The sequence below is a fragment of the Pipistrellus hanaki genome, assembly GCF_964339955.1.
Source record: "Pipistrellus hanaki genome assembly, chromosome: 3".
In the NCBI taxonomy this organism is placed as follows: Eukaryota; Metazoa; Chordata; class Mammalia; order Chiroptera; family Vespertilionidae; genus Pipistrellus; species Pipistrellus hanaki.
In genome coordinates this window covers 153711714-153730279 of record NC_140505.1, presented here as the reverse complement: position 1 = coordinate 153730279, position 18566 = coordinate 153711714, and the positions used below count along the sequence as shown (strand labels likewise).

The 18566-nt window shown below is 37.8% G+C and overlaps 1 protein-coding gene across 14 annotated transcripts in view; it reads left to right on the top strand.

Annotated features, from left to right (window-relative positions):
• The window catches only part of RESF1 (retroelement silencing factor 1), a 40653-nt gene extending 23740 nt beyond the window's left edge, over positions 1 to 16913 (top strand). For 13 of the 14 annotated variants that reach the window (XM_084877804.1, XM_084877808.1, XM_084877803.1 and 10 more), the window contains 3 exons: positions 2350 to 7331; positions 8664 to 8747; positions 8877 to 16912. In XM_084877804.1, coding sequence (XP_084733930.1) covers positions 2411 to 7331; positions 8664 to 8747; positions 8877 to 11383 — 7512 coding nt within the window. In that variant the 5' untranslated portion in view covers positions 2350 to 2410 and the 3' untranslated portion in view covers positions 11384 to 16912. Of the gene's footprint in view, positions 1 to 2349; positions 7332 to 8663; positions 8748 to 8876 lie in introns of all 14 variants that reach the window. The other variant, XM_084877807.1, reaches the window with a different exon arrangement.
• The last annotated feature ends 1653 nt before the right edge of the window (positions 16914 to 18566 follow it).

Genomic DNA, 18566 nt, shown 5'->3' with positions numbered 1-18566 from the left:
GTTTTTAAAGGAATGTCTTCACCTAAATTTTGAATGTATTGGCATATAGTTACTTACAGTAAATATTGTAGAGAGCTGTCTGGGAAGGCACATGGACATTCTTTTAATTCTTATCAGCTGAGCCCCAGGGTACTGGCAAAATCCTGTTATCAGTACTGATTTCTTATTTTATCCATGTCCTTGGAATGAGGAACAAATAGGACCTTGACTTACCCAGGTCTTGATATGCTAAATCTTGTTCCAAAATATGAGGAACTTACCCAGATCTTGATGAATAGGATCTGGGCACACCCAAAACTCCTTTTGACCTTAAACTTCCCCTTTGGAAATCAATAAATGTGCTATGTTGTCCGTGGTGGGTGTGACTGCCTCTCCATCAGAGAGATGGCACCCACCTAGCACCCAGCTTGCTGAATCTATTTCTGACTCCATGTCTCTTCTTTTTTTCTCTAATTTCTTAATCCCCAGCTCCTCCATGCAGGAACCTGTCATTTTCCATGCTGGATGCTGAAAACAGAAAATGCCCACCGTAAAATATTTATAATTTTACTGTTGCAAGGTTTAGTGATAGCCTTTTTTCCTAATACTGTGTTGTCTCTTTCATGGTCAGTGTTGTCAGAGCTGAAGCTTAATGATTTTCTTTTTCTTTTTAGAGAATCAACTTGAGTTTGTTGAATCTCAGTATTTTTGTTACTTTTTTTTTGTGTTTACTGTCTTTATCTTATTTCTTTATTATTCTCAGTTCTTTTGATTATTTGATTATTTCTCAGGTTTTTTTTCTTTTAGTCTGTTTAATGCTATATATTATCTTTTGGTCTTTTTTTTTCTTTTTGAAAAATTTTTATTTTTGAAAGTATTGCTTAGGTACTCCTTTTCCCCCCATTAACGTCTTCCAAACCCTCAAACTCCCCCAGTCTTAAGGTCTTATGTGAACATTGGGATGATAGGAGACTGTTGTGAACTAAATTGTGTTTCCAAACCCCCAGCCCTAACATCCAATGTGATTGTATTTGTAGTTGGGCCTTTAAGGGATGTAGTGATATTTAAATGAGGTCACAAGGGTAGGTCCTTAATCCAAAAGGACTGGTGTCATTGTAAGTAGAATAAGAGATGCCAGATTCATTCTCTGTTTGTCTCTGTCTCTGTTTTACCTCAAGTGTATCAAGCATTTTTTACTTCTCAATTATTTTGGAATTTATAGTTACCTTTGGTCTGTAATTTCTAGCATAATTCCACGGAATTAATCTCAATAATTTTTAATCCTTTGAAATTTGAGATTTATTTGTGGCCTAGCCATATAATTAATATTGGTAAAAATTCTTATGCACTTGGAAAGAATGTGCATTCTGAAGTTGTTGGTTATAAATAAGTTTAAGTCAAGGTTGTTTAATTTAATTTTACCTGTCATTCTCCTATCATATAGTTTGGTTACGATGGTGCCTCTTACCTTCAATTTATAATGCAATAAAGGAAAGTGCAATAAATTTACGAGGTAAACCTGTAGTTAGTCAATAGAGGACTGTTTAAATGGTGGTGCAGCCATAAAGTAGAATGTTATTCAAACAATGAGGTAGATATGTTAGTGAAATGATAAGATATCCTTTGTATAGTAATGAAAATCAGGCAAATTGTAGACTGTTCGGTAGGATTCCATTTGTTTTTTAAAAAGGAGGCTTCATTTTATATATTAGTGTTATGATTTTAAAAAAATAGGTTTTGATTTTTAGAAAGAGAGAATCATCAAGTGGTTGCCTCCCATATCTACCCCTCATTAAATACTCTGTGAAGTATCAGTAGGCATCAAACCTGCAAGTTGATTCTATATGCTATGACCAGGAATTGGAATGAACCTTTCATTGCATTGGGCAAACTCTCAAACCAATGCAGCCACACCAGCAAGGGCTAGTTGTTAAGTATTTTGTTTTTGTTTTTGTTTTTTGATGTGTGGTGTGTGTGTGTATCAAAATTTTCTGAAAGCGGTGTAACAGCTGATATTCACTTATAGTGTAAGGAAAGTAGTGATAGTAACATTTTCTGTCTTTAAAATAATGAATGAGGATTACTTAGAATAAAGAGATACTTGAAAAGCACTTAAATGTAACAAAGTATTAACTCCAGTGTGTAGGATGAATTCCAGTTAAATATCCTAGAAATATTGACATTTGCCATGTTTATTGTTGCATCCTACTTTGCTATTTCTCTTTCGGAAATTAAAATGAGGATTTGTCTAATTTGAATATTCAGGAAGTATGATAGATATAGCCAGCATTGGTATTCAGGTAAACTGATTTTAAAAAAAATTCTGTCCAAGCAAACAGCTTATTAATCAAAGGCTTTTATTTTTTACAGATTCCTCACATTTTAAAAACCTGGTTTTTAATACACTTCTACTACTTCTAATTAATCAACAATGGATTGGAATGCAAAACCGAAAAGTGTCACCTTACCACCAATGTATCCCAAAAGACGGCCATCTTTTTTGGAGCAGAGTATAATAAACGCACCATCTCAAGTATCTTTAAACCCTCCTAGAAGTAACCACCCTGCATGCATGTTTCCGAGTAACTCAAATCCAGTTTCACAGTCAGCCCTCAACATCAGAAATACAGCTCCTCAACAAATTTCTACTTCTGATATACATAGTAGGACAATTTTTCCCTCACAAGCTTCAGTGGAAAGAAATACACATGCTAATGTAAAAGGACCCAATCAACTAAACAACAGTTTACAAATGTCTCCAGGAGTTGCACAAAATGTGTGGACAAACTCTTCAATGAGTAATTCTATGTTTTCTCACCCGGGGGCAGCTGTTACTCAACCAAATAGTTTTAGAACTAATCTACCAAATGTAAATGCACCACAGAATCAATTTGTATCATCAGAAATCTATCCTATGCAAGGACAAATGGTCCCTTCTAATTCCGTAAGAGTTCCTGCAACTTATCAAGGAAACCAAAGACTTACCTCATCTTTATCAGAGCGACAGGCTGACTGGGCACAGCAGTATACATCGAATGGACTGACTTATGCAGATTACGGACCACATTCAGAGCAATACAATTATCCATCACAAAGCTTTTTGCAAAGTCCTTCTCTTCAGAAACAAAATTCTATGCCACTTACATCAGGACAAGTTAAAAATAGTCATCCTTCAAATTCTGCACTGACTTTACAGTCAAAGCAGACTTCACCTTTACCATCCTATCAAATCGCAGTACTTCAGACTGAAAAAAGACTTCCTACTCCTTATGACTGTAGATATGTCAGCCAAACTTTGCAAAATACTCAGCATGTTATTACTCACTCTTCTAGTGATGTTCCTCAGGGTCAAGAAGCACATATTTCTGAAATAAGGAAAGACTTTTGCAGGGGATTTCAACAGCAAAACCTCAATGAAAATGAAAGCATGATTGGAAATTTTTGTAACGTGAAAGTAAATATTAACAATCAGTCTTATAATGACCCTACTAGATCTTCTGTGGATGGTGTTCAGATTCTTCCTCAGAGTAATCAAGAAGAAAGAGTAGAGTTTTGTAATTTGACTTCAAGTCAAGTACCGGACACAAGTCTCACAAAAGAAAAGTTAGTGAAAGATATTGCAAAATTAATAGAAATGAAAAATAAATTTTATGAACTGGCTAGGAAAGTTAAAATTGATAAAAATATTTTAATGTCATCAGGTTGTATTAAAGCTAATAGTGAATCAACTCAAAATTCTGAACTTGCACTGAAACAAACTGGCAGAATCCAGTTTGGACCACAGGTAACCCCAGCCACTCCAGAGATTGTAGGGGATAAATCACCAACAGCAGTGGAAATAGAAAAAACTAATAGAATGCATAGTACATTGAATTCTAACATTCAAGATACCAATCTCAGAAATTCTTACCAGGCTAATTCCATTTTACTAAATTCTGTGTGTTCGGGAAAGGGGCCAGTATCAGACCAGTTACATAACTTAAAAGATGGAACTTCTTTCAATATACCACCTATGGAGCAAACCCAGTTTTCATCAGGAAATGTAGTTAACGTTGAAGAAACTGTGCAAACAAATGCCAAAACAATTTCAGTTCCTCAGTCCATGGCCTTTGAGTCATATGCTTCAAAATACTTAAATGAAAATAGGCTACTTATCAATCTCCTTACACATGGAGATGGTATTGAGAAAAGGTTAATGAAAGATGGTTGTGGAACTATTCAGGATTCTAAACCACAAAGTTCTGAAAGGAATGTCAATACCCAAATCACTAATAACCAACTGAACTTGAAAACCATGGAAACTCCAAGCTGTTGTGATATTAATGCCAAGATTTCAGAAAATTCTGTTTGCCTTGACCATAAATCCTCCCCAACTGGAGGTACTCTGAATTCTGATAGTCATTCTTTGGAATTGATAGCAACCTGTCTTAATCTGTGGAGAAAACAACCTTCCAAACCTACAGAAAAGAAACAGTGTATTGAGTTGAACACACACAGAACAGCAGTTGCACTCTCGAAAGCTGGAGAAATCTGTGATCAAACTGCAGTTTCACTTGTGGGAAATTCTCAGAATAAGACGGAAAACTGCTCACAAGTTACAACTCTGCCAATGGTAGTGCAAAATTACGAATCTTCAAGTGCAACTACTACAAAGGGAACAGAACTTCAGATTGCTGTGGTGTCACCCTTAATTTCAGACATCAAAACATTGTCTGACAAAGGAATATCACCTGATCCTTTACCTGAAACAGTCTATCCGGTCATTAAAGAAGGCAGTGTTTGTAGTTTACAGAATCAATGGGCAGAAAACACAGGAGTGACTGCTGTTTCCAAAGTGAATGAACCAGTTACGAATATAACAAAATCCACTAAGGTTTCCCCTCTAACTCAGAAGGAAAAGCAAAACGCATCAATTAATGGTAAAGCAGAAGGTGCACTTAATACCAATCAAGGAACTTCATTAGAGTCTGAACCAGATACTCACTCTACTATGAGTGATCAGCAAGCCCCCTCTAACTCAAGAGACAGTGATACTGTGAGTAGTGAGTTGTTACAGATTGACAATATATGTTCTCTTGTTGAAGGTGATACATCTTATAATTATCAAATAGCAAAGATATTCAACCCACCTCCTATTGAAAAGATTGAACCACAGAAATTGTTACCTAATCTCCAAGTAACTAGTACTAAAAAACAAATAGGACAATTAGACCATATCACAGAAAAAATAGAGCTTGGATTACAAGAAGATAATTTTTTACGGCACACAGATGTTTTATGTAAAATACTTGATCAATCAAAGTCCACACAACCTCTAGAGTCATCACTTTTGAAGCATGCTGACTCTAGTGAAAATCCAGTGGAAAGCAATTTGAAGCATTATACTAAAGTAAGCACAGCTATAGATACGTGTTCATCAGCTGCTCTTCATGAGGACGGTAACCCTCAGGAAATGGATGTGTCCTGCAGTCACACTGCCCAGGTTCCTGCAGTAAATGAGATTCTCGATAACACATCCGTCTTCCCACACAATCAGCTTTCAGAACTTTCAAAAGAATTTCCCTATGGTATTGAACCTGTGAATACTCATGAAGATTCTCCAGCACAGCAAATAATAGTCCCAAACTCAAAAGATGAGTCTTGTGATAAAACCACCTGTGACTCCAAAGATGCATCTGACCAGATGAAGATTACAATATTAAACTCGGAGCAAATGAAAGAATTATTTCCTGAACAGAAGGATGAATCTCCTGAGGTTGATAAATTGACACAATGTGAGAAAGAAAACCCTGTCACAAAAATCCAGTGTGACTCACCAGTACATACAGATGGTTCTAATTTTGAAATGGGCTCAGAGAAAGATGATGTCCGTTGCTGTTCATTGGGTTGGCTCTCTAATGTTTATAAAGGATTTCCCCAATGCCAATGTAATTCTATCAAGAACTTCACTTCAGAGGTTGAAAACGGGAAAGATCAATGTTCTCTGGAGACCAATAGTTGTAAGCAAGGAGAGAATACCTCTGATAAAGATGATTCCATTGTACATAAGACTTCTCCAAATAATAATCCAAAGATTGCTTCGACTTTTCCGATTGAGGAAAAACGTTCTGAAACAGAACAAGGCAGGATTATGAAAGATATATCCAAACCATTATTCAGCTCACTAAAGACAGAGCAAGAATTAACCGGTCCAACTTTATCTAAAGGGGTTAAAAAACTAGATTCCTTAAAAGGTCACATACAGAAAGGCAAACTGAAATTTCATGAGGTAACTTTTCACTCTAGTGAGAAAAAGTTTCCTGAAGAGAGCTCACAGAGAAAGATCATAGGACAAAATTCAAGTCTACCTAAAGCAAAGCCAGTTTTCTGTACAAATAAAAACAAAGATTTACCTATCAAGAAGAGTTCTTTTGTACGGGAATTCTTGCCAGAGGAGAGAAAATTGGAAACAGGTGATGGTCAGCAAAAAATTTCAGTGAAAAGGAAATTAGCTGAAGGGAGCATCCTTAATTCAGAGATAAAGAAGATGAAGTATTTTAAACAAGATCAAAATAAAAATGGAGGTGTTACTTTAAAAACAGGTATTTTGTCAAACCCCGATGAACGCTCCAAAATTAAACAAAAGACATTATCTGATGTTAAATCATCAGGCTCTTCATCTAAGGATGGTTTGCCTAAAGCTGTTATAACACTAGAGCAGTATTTGCAAAGGCAGAAGCGTAAAGAAGCGATGGGTGTAAAAGCATCAAAATTAAATTGTGAGAAAAGTATACCATGTGAGAATCAATCCATGAGGTCCAACAAACTTAGTGTGCAGGTAGGGAGTTGTGGGAAATCTAATGAGCTACCCAGTAGCAGTGTGCAAACCTCTGAAGAATCATTAAGTATTTGTTCAAGCCAAGCTAAGAAAACAAAAATCCACCATCCTAATGTATCTAAATCATGCCTTTTGGGGAATGTTAAAGAAACAGTTGGTGGAAAGCAACCTGATAAAATGTTCATGGATAAAACAAAATTAGATAAAAATTCAATCAATATAAACAATGGAATTGAACCCAGCCATTTGTCTCCCCAAGCAAAGGAGCAAAGGAAACAATATCTGAACAGAGTTGCCTTTAAATGTATTGAACGGGAGAGCATTTGCCTCACAAAACTTGAAAGTTTACCGAAAAATGTTAATAAAGAGAGGAGAGTGGAAAATAAACCCAACAACCCTTTACCTAAGAAAAATACCACAGAAAAACAAAGCATGCTGGAGTTTAAATTATGTCCAGATGGGCTGATTAATAAGACAAACTCTACTGAAGAACAGAAGGATCTGCCGCCTTGTCCTGAGCAAGCCCCTATGCAAGGTCCAGTATGATAGTCCTATGAATTGGAAATTTTGTTTTAAATATTAGGAGATATGTAGTCATTATTAGTGATAGCTTTTACCATCTTTGAAACTGTTGACAGATGTCACTATAGTTACAGTGTTAACATTCAGGGAGGAATGTAGAAAAAGGAAGGTCACCAAACCCAGGCTGACGAATACAATTTTCGTCAAGACTATTGGTTAACCGAATTACGGAATTTTCAATGTAGTATGGGAGGAAGGGAGAAAATAGATGATTATTAATTTGTGGTAGTATGCAAACATTTAGGAATTGTGAACATTATGTAAAAAGTATTGTGCTGAAAAATTCAGATGGAAAAACTGAAGGATTTGAATGGAAATGTTTCTCCTGCTTTACAGACAGTATCTGTTAAAGTGCATTATAGCTACATTTTCTTAGAAGGTCAGAGTACTATTTTAAATCCATGGGTGATTTAACTTCATGCTGTTAATTAATTATATGCATAGGATTTGAGGCATTGATCTATTGTGAATCTTGAAAGTTGGTGGAGGCAGTGGAATTACGTTTTTGTCATGTACCTTTTAATACTTTGACTTGTGATGGTGTTTAACCCAAGTGGAAGTAATTGCATAGTGAAGCTGAACTTTCCAAGTAAATTGTTTTTCAAATTTGGGAAAATTAGGCACTTAAAGAGAGAATTTTCCTGGTGCCACCCCCTCCCTTTTTATTTTTATTTATTTATTTATTATTTAAATATATTTTATTGATTTTTTTACAGAGAGAGAGAGAGAGAGAGAGAGTTAGAAACATCGATGAGAGAATGACATTGATCAGCTGCCTCTTGCACACACCCTACTGAGTATGTGCCCACCACCAAGGTACATGCCTTTGACCAGAATCGAACCCGGGACCTTTCAGTCCACAGGCCTATGCTCTTATCCACTGAGCCAAACCGGTTTCAGCCACACTTCCTCACCTCCCCTTTAAAAAAAATGATCACCTGAAGATATTTTACATTGCTTTTTACAGAGAATTGAAGTGAGGGGTAAGGAAGGAGAGAGAAAAATCCATATGAATGCGACACATTGGTTGCCTCCCGCACTTGTCCTGACTGCGTCTGGGGTTTTGAGCATGCAACCGAGGTATGTGCCCTTGAGTGGAATCGAACCAGAACCCTTCAGTCCATGGCGATGCTCTATCCTCGGAACCAAATCAGCGTTCTTGAACCCTTTTAGAATGATATGAATATAATAATACGTTTTAGGCTTAATCTAAATATATCTTTACTGTAGTACTAAAATTGGTGAATAACAATATCTAGACATCTCAAAACAAATATTTAAATAGTTACAGGAATAAAAAGTTCCAAAGAAGACTGGATAAAAGGTGTACCTGAGGAGAAAAGGATTCCAGAAGTCAACCAAGAGATAGGTAAGGTCATAAACTAGTTAATAAGTATTTTTCTTTATTTTTGTTACTCTGTCATATATAAGCTGGATTATATTTATGATACTATTGTGAAGTTTTGTTTTTATTCATATTCATTTAAAAATGATTTAGGAGTCTGTAACTCAGAGCCGTTGTTGGTTCGGTTCCGGCGCCTCCACTCCAACCCCCGTGGGTCTCTTCTGTGTGCAATGGATGGCATTGTCCTAGACAAAGCAGCTGGTACAAAGCGGGGACCTGACGAGCTGTCTTCTGCCTGCATTACTAACTCAGCTTCCGCAGCAAGTGGAAATGACAGGAAGAAGTTTAAAGGTGAGAGCGAGAAGTTGAAGGTGAAAGTAGAGAGCAAGAACTTGAAGTTAAAAGGTGATAGCAAGAAGTTGGAAGTTGACAGTAAGAAGTTGAATGGTGACAATAGGAAGTTGAAAATTGACAGCAAGAAGTTGAAGTTGAAAGGTGATAGGGAGAAGTTGAAATTGAAAGTTGATGACAGGAAGTCGAATGGTGACAAGTTGAAAATTGACAGCGAGACATTGAAGTTGAAACTTGACCGCAAGAACTTGAAGTTGAAAGGTGATGGCAGGAAGTGGAAAATTGATAACGAGACGTCGAAAGGTGATGGCAGTAAGTGGAAAACTGACAACGAGAAATTGAAAGGCGATGGCAGGAAGTTTAAGATTGACAACGAGAAATTGAAACTTAATTGCGAGAAGTTGAAAGGTGATGGCAGTAAGTTAAAAGGTGATAGCAAGAAGATGAAAGACAACAGTAAGAAGTTAAAAGGTGACAACAAAAATTTAGGTGTTCCCTCCCGAGTGGTCTACATCGGGAAGCTCCCCTGGGGTGTCACTGAGGACGAGGTCCTATTTCTAGGTCTGCCCTTTGGGAAGGTCACCAACCTCCTGATGATGAAATGGAAAAACGAGGCATTCATTGAGATGAACACAGAGGAGGCTGCCATCACCATGGTGAACTACTATACTTCCATGACACCCATGATTCGAGGCCAGCCCATCTGCGTCCAGTTCTCCCACTGCAAGGAACTGAATACCAGCAGCTCATACAACCATTCACAGGTCCAGTCAGCCTTGCAGGCTCTGAACTCAGTTCAGTCCAGGAAACTTGCTCTGCCTTCCTCGGCTGGTGCTGTGGGTACAGGCACTGTCGATGCAGGTCCTTTGGGTACTGTGAATGCCGCCACTGTGCATGCTGTGGATGTGGGGGCGGGCACTGTGAGCTCAGGCTCTCTGGGCAAGGGTGCTGTATGCGCAGGCACTGAGAATGTAAGCCCTGTGGGTGCAGCTGCTGTGGATACAGGTATGGAGATGACTTCCCAGAGCCCAGTAATACGGATTATCATAGAGAACCTCTCCCACCCATTTTCCCTGGACCTGCTTCACCAGATCTTCTCCCATTTTGGCAAAATTTTGAAAATCATCACTTTCACCCAGAACAACACATTCCAGGCGCTGTTGCAGTATGCTGAGCCATTGAGCGCTGAATTTGCAAAGGTGTTTCTGGACCGTTGGAACATCTTCGGTTGCACAGTTCACATCAGCTTATCCACCTCTTCCATCCTTAATGTGAAGTACAACGACAGCAAGAGCCGAGTCTACACCTATCCTGACCTGCCCTGGTGTGACAGCCAGGTCTCACTGGACCAAGCCATGGCCTCGGCCTTCAGTGCTGCTCCTGTAATGTCAGTCCCTCTGCAGTCAGGAGCTGGTTTCCATTCTACCCTTTTCATTTCTCAAGCTGCTGGCCGCTGTTATCCCAATGGGCTCCAGGCCCTGCCTCCTTTGGCAATTGCGCCGGTGTCAGGGGCAGCAGCAGAAGCAGAAGGCCAGATTGCGATCCCAGATCCGGCATCTGTGGCCATCCCGTCAGTGTCAGAGCCAGAAGCAGAAGCAGGCCAGATTGCCATCCCATGGGTAGCAGCAGCAGCATCAGTATCAGCAGCATCAGCAGCAGGCAGTCTGATTGCCACCTCCAGCCCAGCTGAGGCTGGAAATTGTGTCCTGCTAGTCAAAAACCTCAACCCCAAGAGAATCAAAATCCAAAGCCTCTTCATTATTTTCGGCGTGTATGGCAATGTGCAGCGGGCGAAGATTTTCTTTAAGAATAAGACACGAGCTCTGGTGCAAATGGCAGATGGCATCCAGGCCCAGCTGGCCATGAACCACCTCAATGGGCAGAAGCTGTATGGACGGCGTATGCTCATCACCGTCACCCTGCACAAAGACGTGCATCTGCTCCGTGAGGGCCAGGCAGACCTGGACCTCACCAAAGACTACAGTAACTCACACCTGCACCGCTTCAAGAAATCCTCCTCCAAGAAGGTCCAGAAGGTTTTCCCACCCTCAGAGTACCTGTACGTCTCCTGCATACCGCGCTTCACATCTGTGCACGACCTCGGGGCCCTCTTCTCCAGCAACGGCAGGTTTGTCAGAAGGATAAAGTTCTTCAGGAAGCACAGGGACATGGCGCTGATCAAGATGGGTTCAGTGGAGCAGGCCATCGAGGCGCTCATTGACCTGCACTACTACAAGCTGGGAAAGAACCAGCACCTGTGGGTGACCTTTTCCAAAATACCTCATCATTCCAGAAAAGAGCCATTTTAAAAGCTGTTGAAATGACTTTTAAAATACCAGAGGTTATTAGTTTTCTAAGAGAAATCAGTTTACCTGTTTTTTTAAAATATAATTCACCTTGCTCACCTTGTGGAGATGGGGTGCCGGCCTCAGATTTTTGGTGACAGGTGCACAGGTTACCTCCTCCTCCTGGGTGCCCCTTGCTTGTGCCTTGTGCAGCCTGTGCAGTGGGCGTTCACAAACCCCGCTCTGCCTTTTTGTGTCTTAAAATGCAGAGCTTTAGCTGGGCTTTCTTGGTGGTGTTAATGCTCAGGGGTTCGGGGACTTCCTCAGGGATCATGTACCTGATATGGCAAGAGGCTGCCAGGTATAGGATGTGCCCACATTTCAGTCTTCTGTTTCATCAAGTGTGTCATTCTCCCCACTCCTGACTTAGATGTCCCTCCTGTGATGAGAACCTGAGTGTGTTCCTGGTGCTGCTTTAGCATGGAGCTTTGTTTCATCATAAGTTTGTGAATTGTCCTTTGATGCAATTGCAGACATCTGCTCCTAGCAATATTTCCACTTGACCAAATATTCTAGTCTTCACTTATATATAAAAGAAAGAGGGAATAACTTTTTATATAGCAAGATTATAAAAATGGTATCTGAATAATCTATATTTTTTCCTTTTATGACGTTTTGTAATGTACCTTTTATTCCTTGGAGTTAAGTTGCAAGGCAGAATCTACTTTCCAGGGTAGACACAGTGGGGGCCACTGAAAAGCTCGGGTTCTTTCTAGAAAGCCCAGACTTCAGACCTCTGGGTGCAGATGCCTTACACCTAACCTGTCCTCTGAGAGGACAAGGCTTCTTCATATTTGCATGATTTCTTTTTTCATGCAGATTTGGACCAATGTTTTTTAATCTTTTTTTTTTTTTTTATCTGCCCCTTAAGGCGGGACAATGGCCCTATCTTGGGAAGTTCTGCATTCATGAGTCCTAGGGGCTTCTCGCTGCACAGAGCAGACTTCATCCTGGCTGGACTGACCTCTCTTTTTAATGCCCGGAACTCTGAGCTTACATGTATGGTGGGGGGACAAGGTTAAAAATATTTACACTTTTTTATACATGTCAGAAATGATATTCAGTATGTATTTTTTTTTTAGACTCACAGGTGTGTATTTTGATAACAGCTAATTACAGGATCAGTATTGTTAATGTGGAGGGAATATGGCACATTCCATGGCCTGCCTGGTGACTTCTAATGTGGAAAGAACTGAATTAAAGTTATTTTTATAACAACTTTGCCTATTCCCCAGGCTTTCTGTTCATGTTGTTGAGGACAGTTTGGCCAGTCTGTGCTAGACATTGAATAAACTTTGTATCCTGAAAAAATAAAAACAAGATTTGGTGTATGTGTTTATCAGTAATAGAAAGATATGGGGAGGAAGGTAGCAGTCATCTCTTTCCCAAGAGGGAAATTGAGTTATTTTCATAATGAGTCTTTGCTGATTTTTCTATCTGCAGAGGTATTTGAGCTGAGGACCAACCACAAATACCATTGCTTTTAGCATTCAGTTTTAATTGGTTGAATGACTCTAGTTGATTTTTAGGGTTTTGCATTAACAACTAGAAACTTGGGTTCTGGAGTTTTATTTAAGTTTAGATTTATTGAGTGTCAAGACAATAGTTTAGTCAGTTGAAAACAGGAAAACAATTTCACCAGAAGCAACAAGAAAGGAGAGCACATTTTCATAAAAGAGTAATAAGTGGAGAAAACAGCTGAAAGCACAAATACTCAAATTGAGCCATATACATTGAAAGTGCAAATAGGAAAAATGCTCAAATTGAATCAAAGGAGAAGTGAACTCTTATTAATCAGAACATGAAAACAATCAGAAAAGAGGACACAAGTTTAAAAAAAAATTTTTTTTTTTTGAAATTGAAACACTAGAAGTAAAAAATAAGTGAAAGAAATGAGCACGTAAATGAAAGCAAAAAAGGGCCATTGAAACAGCAGACACAGGTATTACTCTAAAGAGAAGGAGAGAGCCATACTTGAAATCTGAACAAGAAAATAAAAGATGAAAACATGCATGGGTTGACAATTGATGTTTAGACAGGTGGTAAATTACAGGGATAAAAACAACCACAAACAGGATGAGCAATAAACAGTGAAACACAAATACCTAGAATCATAAATAAGTACCTAAAACATAAACCAGAGAAGAAGCTCGGGAGATCTGTAGCTGCACAAATGAATGGTCGGAAGATTTGTTCTCCTAATTTCTCCATCGTATGTGGAGAGGGTAACAGTGATCTGTTTAAATGGCGAGGGAAGGCCCAGTTATACAAGTTGTAGAGCTCTGTCCAAGTCTGATGACACTTCGTGAGAAGAGAGAGATCAACTGGACATTGTGAACCTGTGTGATGTGAGAAATGCTAATGACTCCCAAAGTACTATAACCTTTTTAAAGGATTATGTACCTAATTTTGGTATAAATGTTCCGTGTGTGGTTGGAGCAACTTATAAAGAATTCGAGTCCTGGGTATTGTAGAAGAGGAAGTGACTGACTCCAATGGAAAGCAATAACTGAGGATCCCTTAAGGCAGCAGCATTCCTGTCCTCATGAGAAGAACGAGATGACAGATCCACCCAGGCAGAATGTAAAACCTACCTTGTGGAAAGGGAAGGCTGGAACAGGGAAGAAAAGTATTGGAATTCTGCATCTTGTGAACCCACAGTGAAATAAAGAGGCTCATCAAGAAGTGCATGTGAAAAGCTGGCCCCACAATTTAAAGGAGTAGTGAGGTTAATACTGCACTGAAACAGTTTGTAGTAAAAGTACGGGCATGTTTTAGAATGCCTAAGCCAGAATTTTAAAATGAATTGCTGGTGTTGGTTCTGTTTAAATGGAAGACCACACAATTGTGTTCAAATGTCAAGTGAGACTTTTATTGATCAAGGGAAAAAGCAGAACAGCTTTCCCTTAGGCAGGAGAGAAGGACTGAATAGAAAACAGAAAGGACAGGCAAGAAAGAAGTTCTGAGTTTAATTTGATTATTTGAGAAAAGCCATAGTTCATCAAGCTTTTACTCCTTGTCCTAATTTTTTATACCGGAGAAGATTCTGTAATTTCTCTGTTTTGCTCACTAACTTTAAGAAAGTAATAAAGTAAAATGAAATTTCTGTTTCTGTAGATGACAATGTCTTGGCTAATTCAAGAAACATCAACAGAACCTTCAGTGCAGATGGACTTGAGACCCTAAAAAACCCAGTAAAGGATTCAAAAGCAATATTTCAAACCTACAAGAAGATGTATCTGGAGAAGAGAAGCAAAAGCCTTGGTAGCAGTCCTATAAAAGAATTCTGAGACTTTAATTCTTATGATTTTGTCACTGTCATTAGAAATTTTTTATCTCCTGTTCAGAATATTTTGTTGTAAATATAATTTCTGTGATAAAATGCCTCAGTCAGTGTTGGTTAAGACTTGTTAACATATGTCATTGAGAACCTTATTTGTGGCTAACAGACAAAAGTAAATGCTATTTTCAGGGAAACCATAAGGCATTGAATTTCAAAATTATTGAGCCAAGTATACCATTATTTTAAAAGGAGTTCTAAAAATCTTACTTTGAAATGCTAACTTTCCTTTTCTGAGGCGAAATATTCTTCAGTTAAGGACTTGGTGATTTTAGATGAGACTTTATATTTTTGTTTCTAAAACGTAACTGGCAGAATTTAGTTTTCAAAAGTGCTGTCTGAATGTCAAAGTATATTCCTAAGTATTTTATACCTAATTAACTTTTATTGTCAGAAGTCGTCTTTTATACTTAGTAAACTGACAGAATTTTTGATACTGAAACATTATGTTTTATACTCGAAATAAACTTAAAAAAAAAACAATTGAAATCAAAATGGGTTGATTTGTGTTTGATTTCCTACCTTCCGGATAGGACACTACTTTTAGGAAGGTGTTTTATTTTTAAAATTTTAACTTATTAAAGTAACAGTGCTTACTAATGTACATTTCATATTTTCTTTTTCAAAAGCATTGATTTCAAAGGAGGAGGAAGAGGGAGAGAGAGTGATAGAAACTTCAATGATGAGAGAGTATCACTGATCTGCTGCCTCTTGCATGCCCTCTACTGGGGACCAAGCCTGCAACTCGGACATGTGTCCTTGACTGGAATTGAACCTGGGACCCTTCAGTCCACCTGATGACTCTATCCACTACACCAAAACCAGCTAGGGCAAATAACAATACTCAAGACCCATCTGTGTTGTCACAAATTGCAATATTTAATCTACATTATTTCTGAGTGATCCATGTATATACCAGGTGTATCAGTAATAATGTGGAATTTACAATCAAAGTATACAAGACAAACATCAAAAATGCTTTATTTAGAGCAGTGTCTGTCACTAGCTACATGTTTTCCCCATCTTTCAGGTAATTGATAGATAAAATTAAAAACTTTAATAAGTTTTTCTTGTTTTGTGACAAACCATTCAGAGACCCTTTTTTTTTTTTTCTTCATACATTTTGAAGTGCTGCTTAGAAAATGTGTGTTTCATCCATTGGAACAAATGGTAATCTGAAGGAGCAAGGTCTGGTGAATATGGCGGGTGGTTTAATACTTCCCAGGCAAGATATTTTAGTAGGTCTTTAACTGATTTTGAAGTGTGTTAGGATGAAAATTACTTTGCAGAGTCTTTTAGCTCATTCTGGTCATTTTGCTATTAAAGCATGGTTCAAATTGATTGTTATTGGTACTGATCAGTATTAACAGTTTCACCACACCTTCCTGATCCCACCAAAAGCAAAGCATTGTCTTCTTTCTGAAGTGATTTGGCCTTGCAATCAATGTTGATGGTTGACCTGGCTCAACACATGACTTTTTGTGCACTTTTGGGATTCTCAAAATCCACTTTTCATCGCCAATCACAATTCAATGCAAAAAAGACTTGCTTTGAAGCAACATTTTACTGATGACTTTTTCCACTTGTCTTTCCTTCAGTAGATGTGGCACCCATTTTCCTTCCTTTGAAATCTTTACTGTTGTTTGGAAGAAGATCAGAAATTGTTTGTTGAACAACGTTTAATCTTTTTGCAAGTTGTTTTTTAGTTTGGCACACATCTTCATCCAATAATGCTTGTAATTGTTGGTTTTCAAACTTTATTGGTTGACCTGGATGTTCTTTGTCTTTCCAATCGAAATCATCACTTTTTAAAGAGTTTAAACCAATGTTCACAAGTATCTTGAAGTGGAGCATGTTCACCATAAGCTTTCGAAGTATATAACTTTTAGCAACACTTCAAAATGAAATAAAACTTCCTGCAAATGCTCTTCTTTTAGTACTTAATTCGACACTTTGAAGCATCAAAATATGGTGTTAACCCCTTCAGAAAATTTGACTTGAAGTTTTGAAGCTTGCTATCAATACAACAAAAATACATATCAAATGGCATATATGTCAACATATGTATAACTCCATCTATTAAAATAGAAATCCACATTATTAATTAGTACACCTGGTGTTTTTGTGTGTGTATACACACATCATGTCACTTCCCCACTCATAAATACATGTGTTATATTTATGTCTTAAATATCCTAATAGAAAGGTAATTATGCAAATGTAACTCACTTTGTCACAAAGATGGCAGCCCACTCCTCTCAGCCCTGCCGGAGTCCCCCAATCCCAGCAGTGCAGCCGCTGAGTGCGGGCAGCATGAATGACTAGGCAGAATGATGCAAATGTAACTCACTTTGTCACAAAGATGGCAGCCTACTCTATGAATTAGTGTTTATAATTTTTAGGTAAATACCCAAAGGAAGAATTGCTGGATCATATAGTAGTTCTATTATTAGATATTAGAAGAACTTATGTACTGTTTTCCATATTTACATTCCCACCATCAGTGTATGACGATACATTTTCTACTACATCCTCTCGAATACTTTTCTTGTCTTTTTGATAATCATTCTAAGAGATTTGAGGTGTTCTCTCATTACCCTAATAATAAGTGATAGTGAACATCTTTTTACATGTCAGCCATGTGTATGTCTTTAAAAAAATGCCTTGCCCAAACCAGTTTGGCTCATTGATAAGAGTGTCGGCCTGTGGATTCAATGGTCCCGGGTTCAGTTCTGGTCAAGGGCATGTACTTTGGTTGCGGGCACATCCCCAGTCGGGGGTGTGCAGGAGGCAGCTAGTTGATGTATCTCTCTCATCGATGTTTCTAGCTCTCTATTTCTCTCCCTTCTCTGTGAAAAATCAATAAAATATATATTTTAAAATCTCTCTGATAGTTACTGTGGTGTTTTAGGAATTAACAATTAAATGGAAAATGAGTCTTCCATGATTGCCAAAAAGTCAACATTAATTTTCAAATACTTAAATCTTATAAACCATTTAGAATTGCCTTTAATTAATGTTGATTTGGCTGTTATCATTATTTTTTGATTATTTAATAGTTAATATTTAAAAAAATACATACATTCATACATATATATATATATTTAACCCTACCTGGTTTCCTTAGTGGATAGAGCGTTGGCCTATGGACGAAGATCTTGGTTCTATTGTAGTCAAGGACACATGCCCTCTGCATGCTGATCAGTGATTCTCTCTCATCATTGATGTTTCTATGTCTTCCTTCTCCATTTTCTCTCTGAAATCAATATAAATATATTTAAATATATATACACATTTATATATTTATATTTTTTAGCCTAGCCTGCATGGCTTATTTGTTGAGTGTCCACCTATGAACCATGAGGTCATGGTTGGATTCTGGATTAACAATACTTGGCAATAATTTTAACTAAGAATGTAAAGACCTATATTTAGAAAATTAAAAAACACTGAAGAAATTGCAGAAGAAACAAATGGAAGTACATACCATGTTCATCGATAGAATTAACATCATTAAAATGTTTATAGTAACGAAAGCATTCTATAGATTCAATGCAATTGCTATCAAGATATCAATGACATATTTTACAGAACTTAAATATTCCAAAATTTTGTATGGTACCATAAAAGTCCCTAAATAGCCACAAGAATCTTAAAAAAGAACAAAGTTGGAGGAATCATGCTACCTGATATCAGACTATACTATAAGGCCGTAGTACTCAAAACTGCATAATACTGGCACGAAAACGGAATTATTTAGAACTCATAAATAAAACCATGCCTTTATAGGAAATTAATATTTAACAA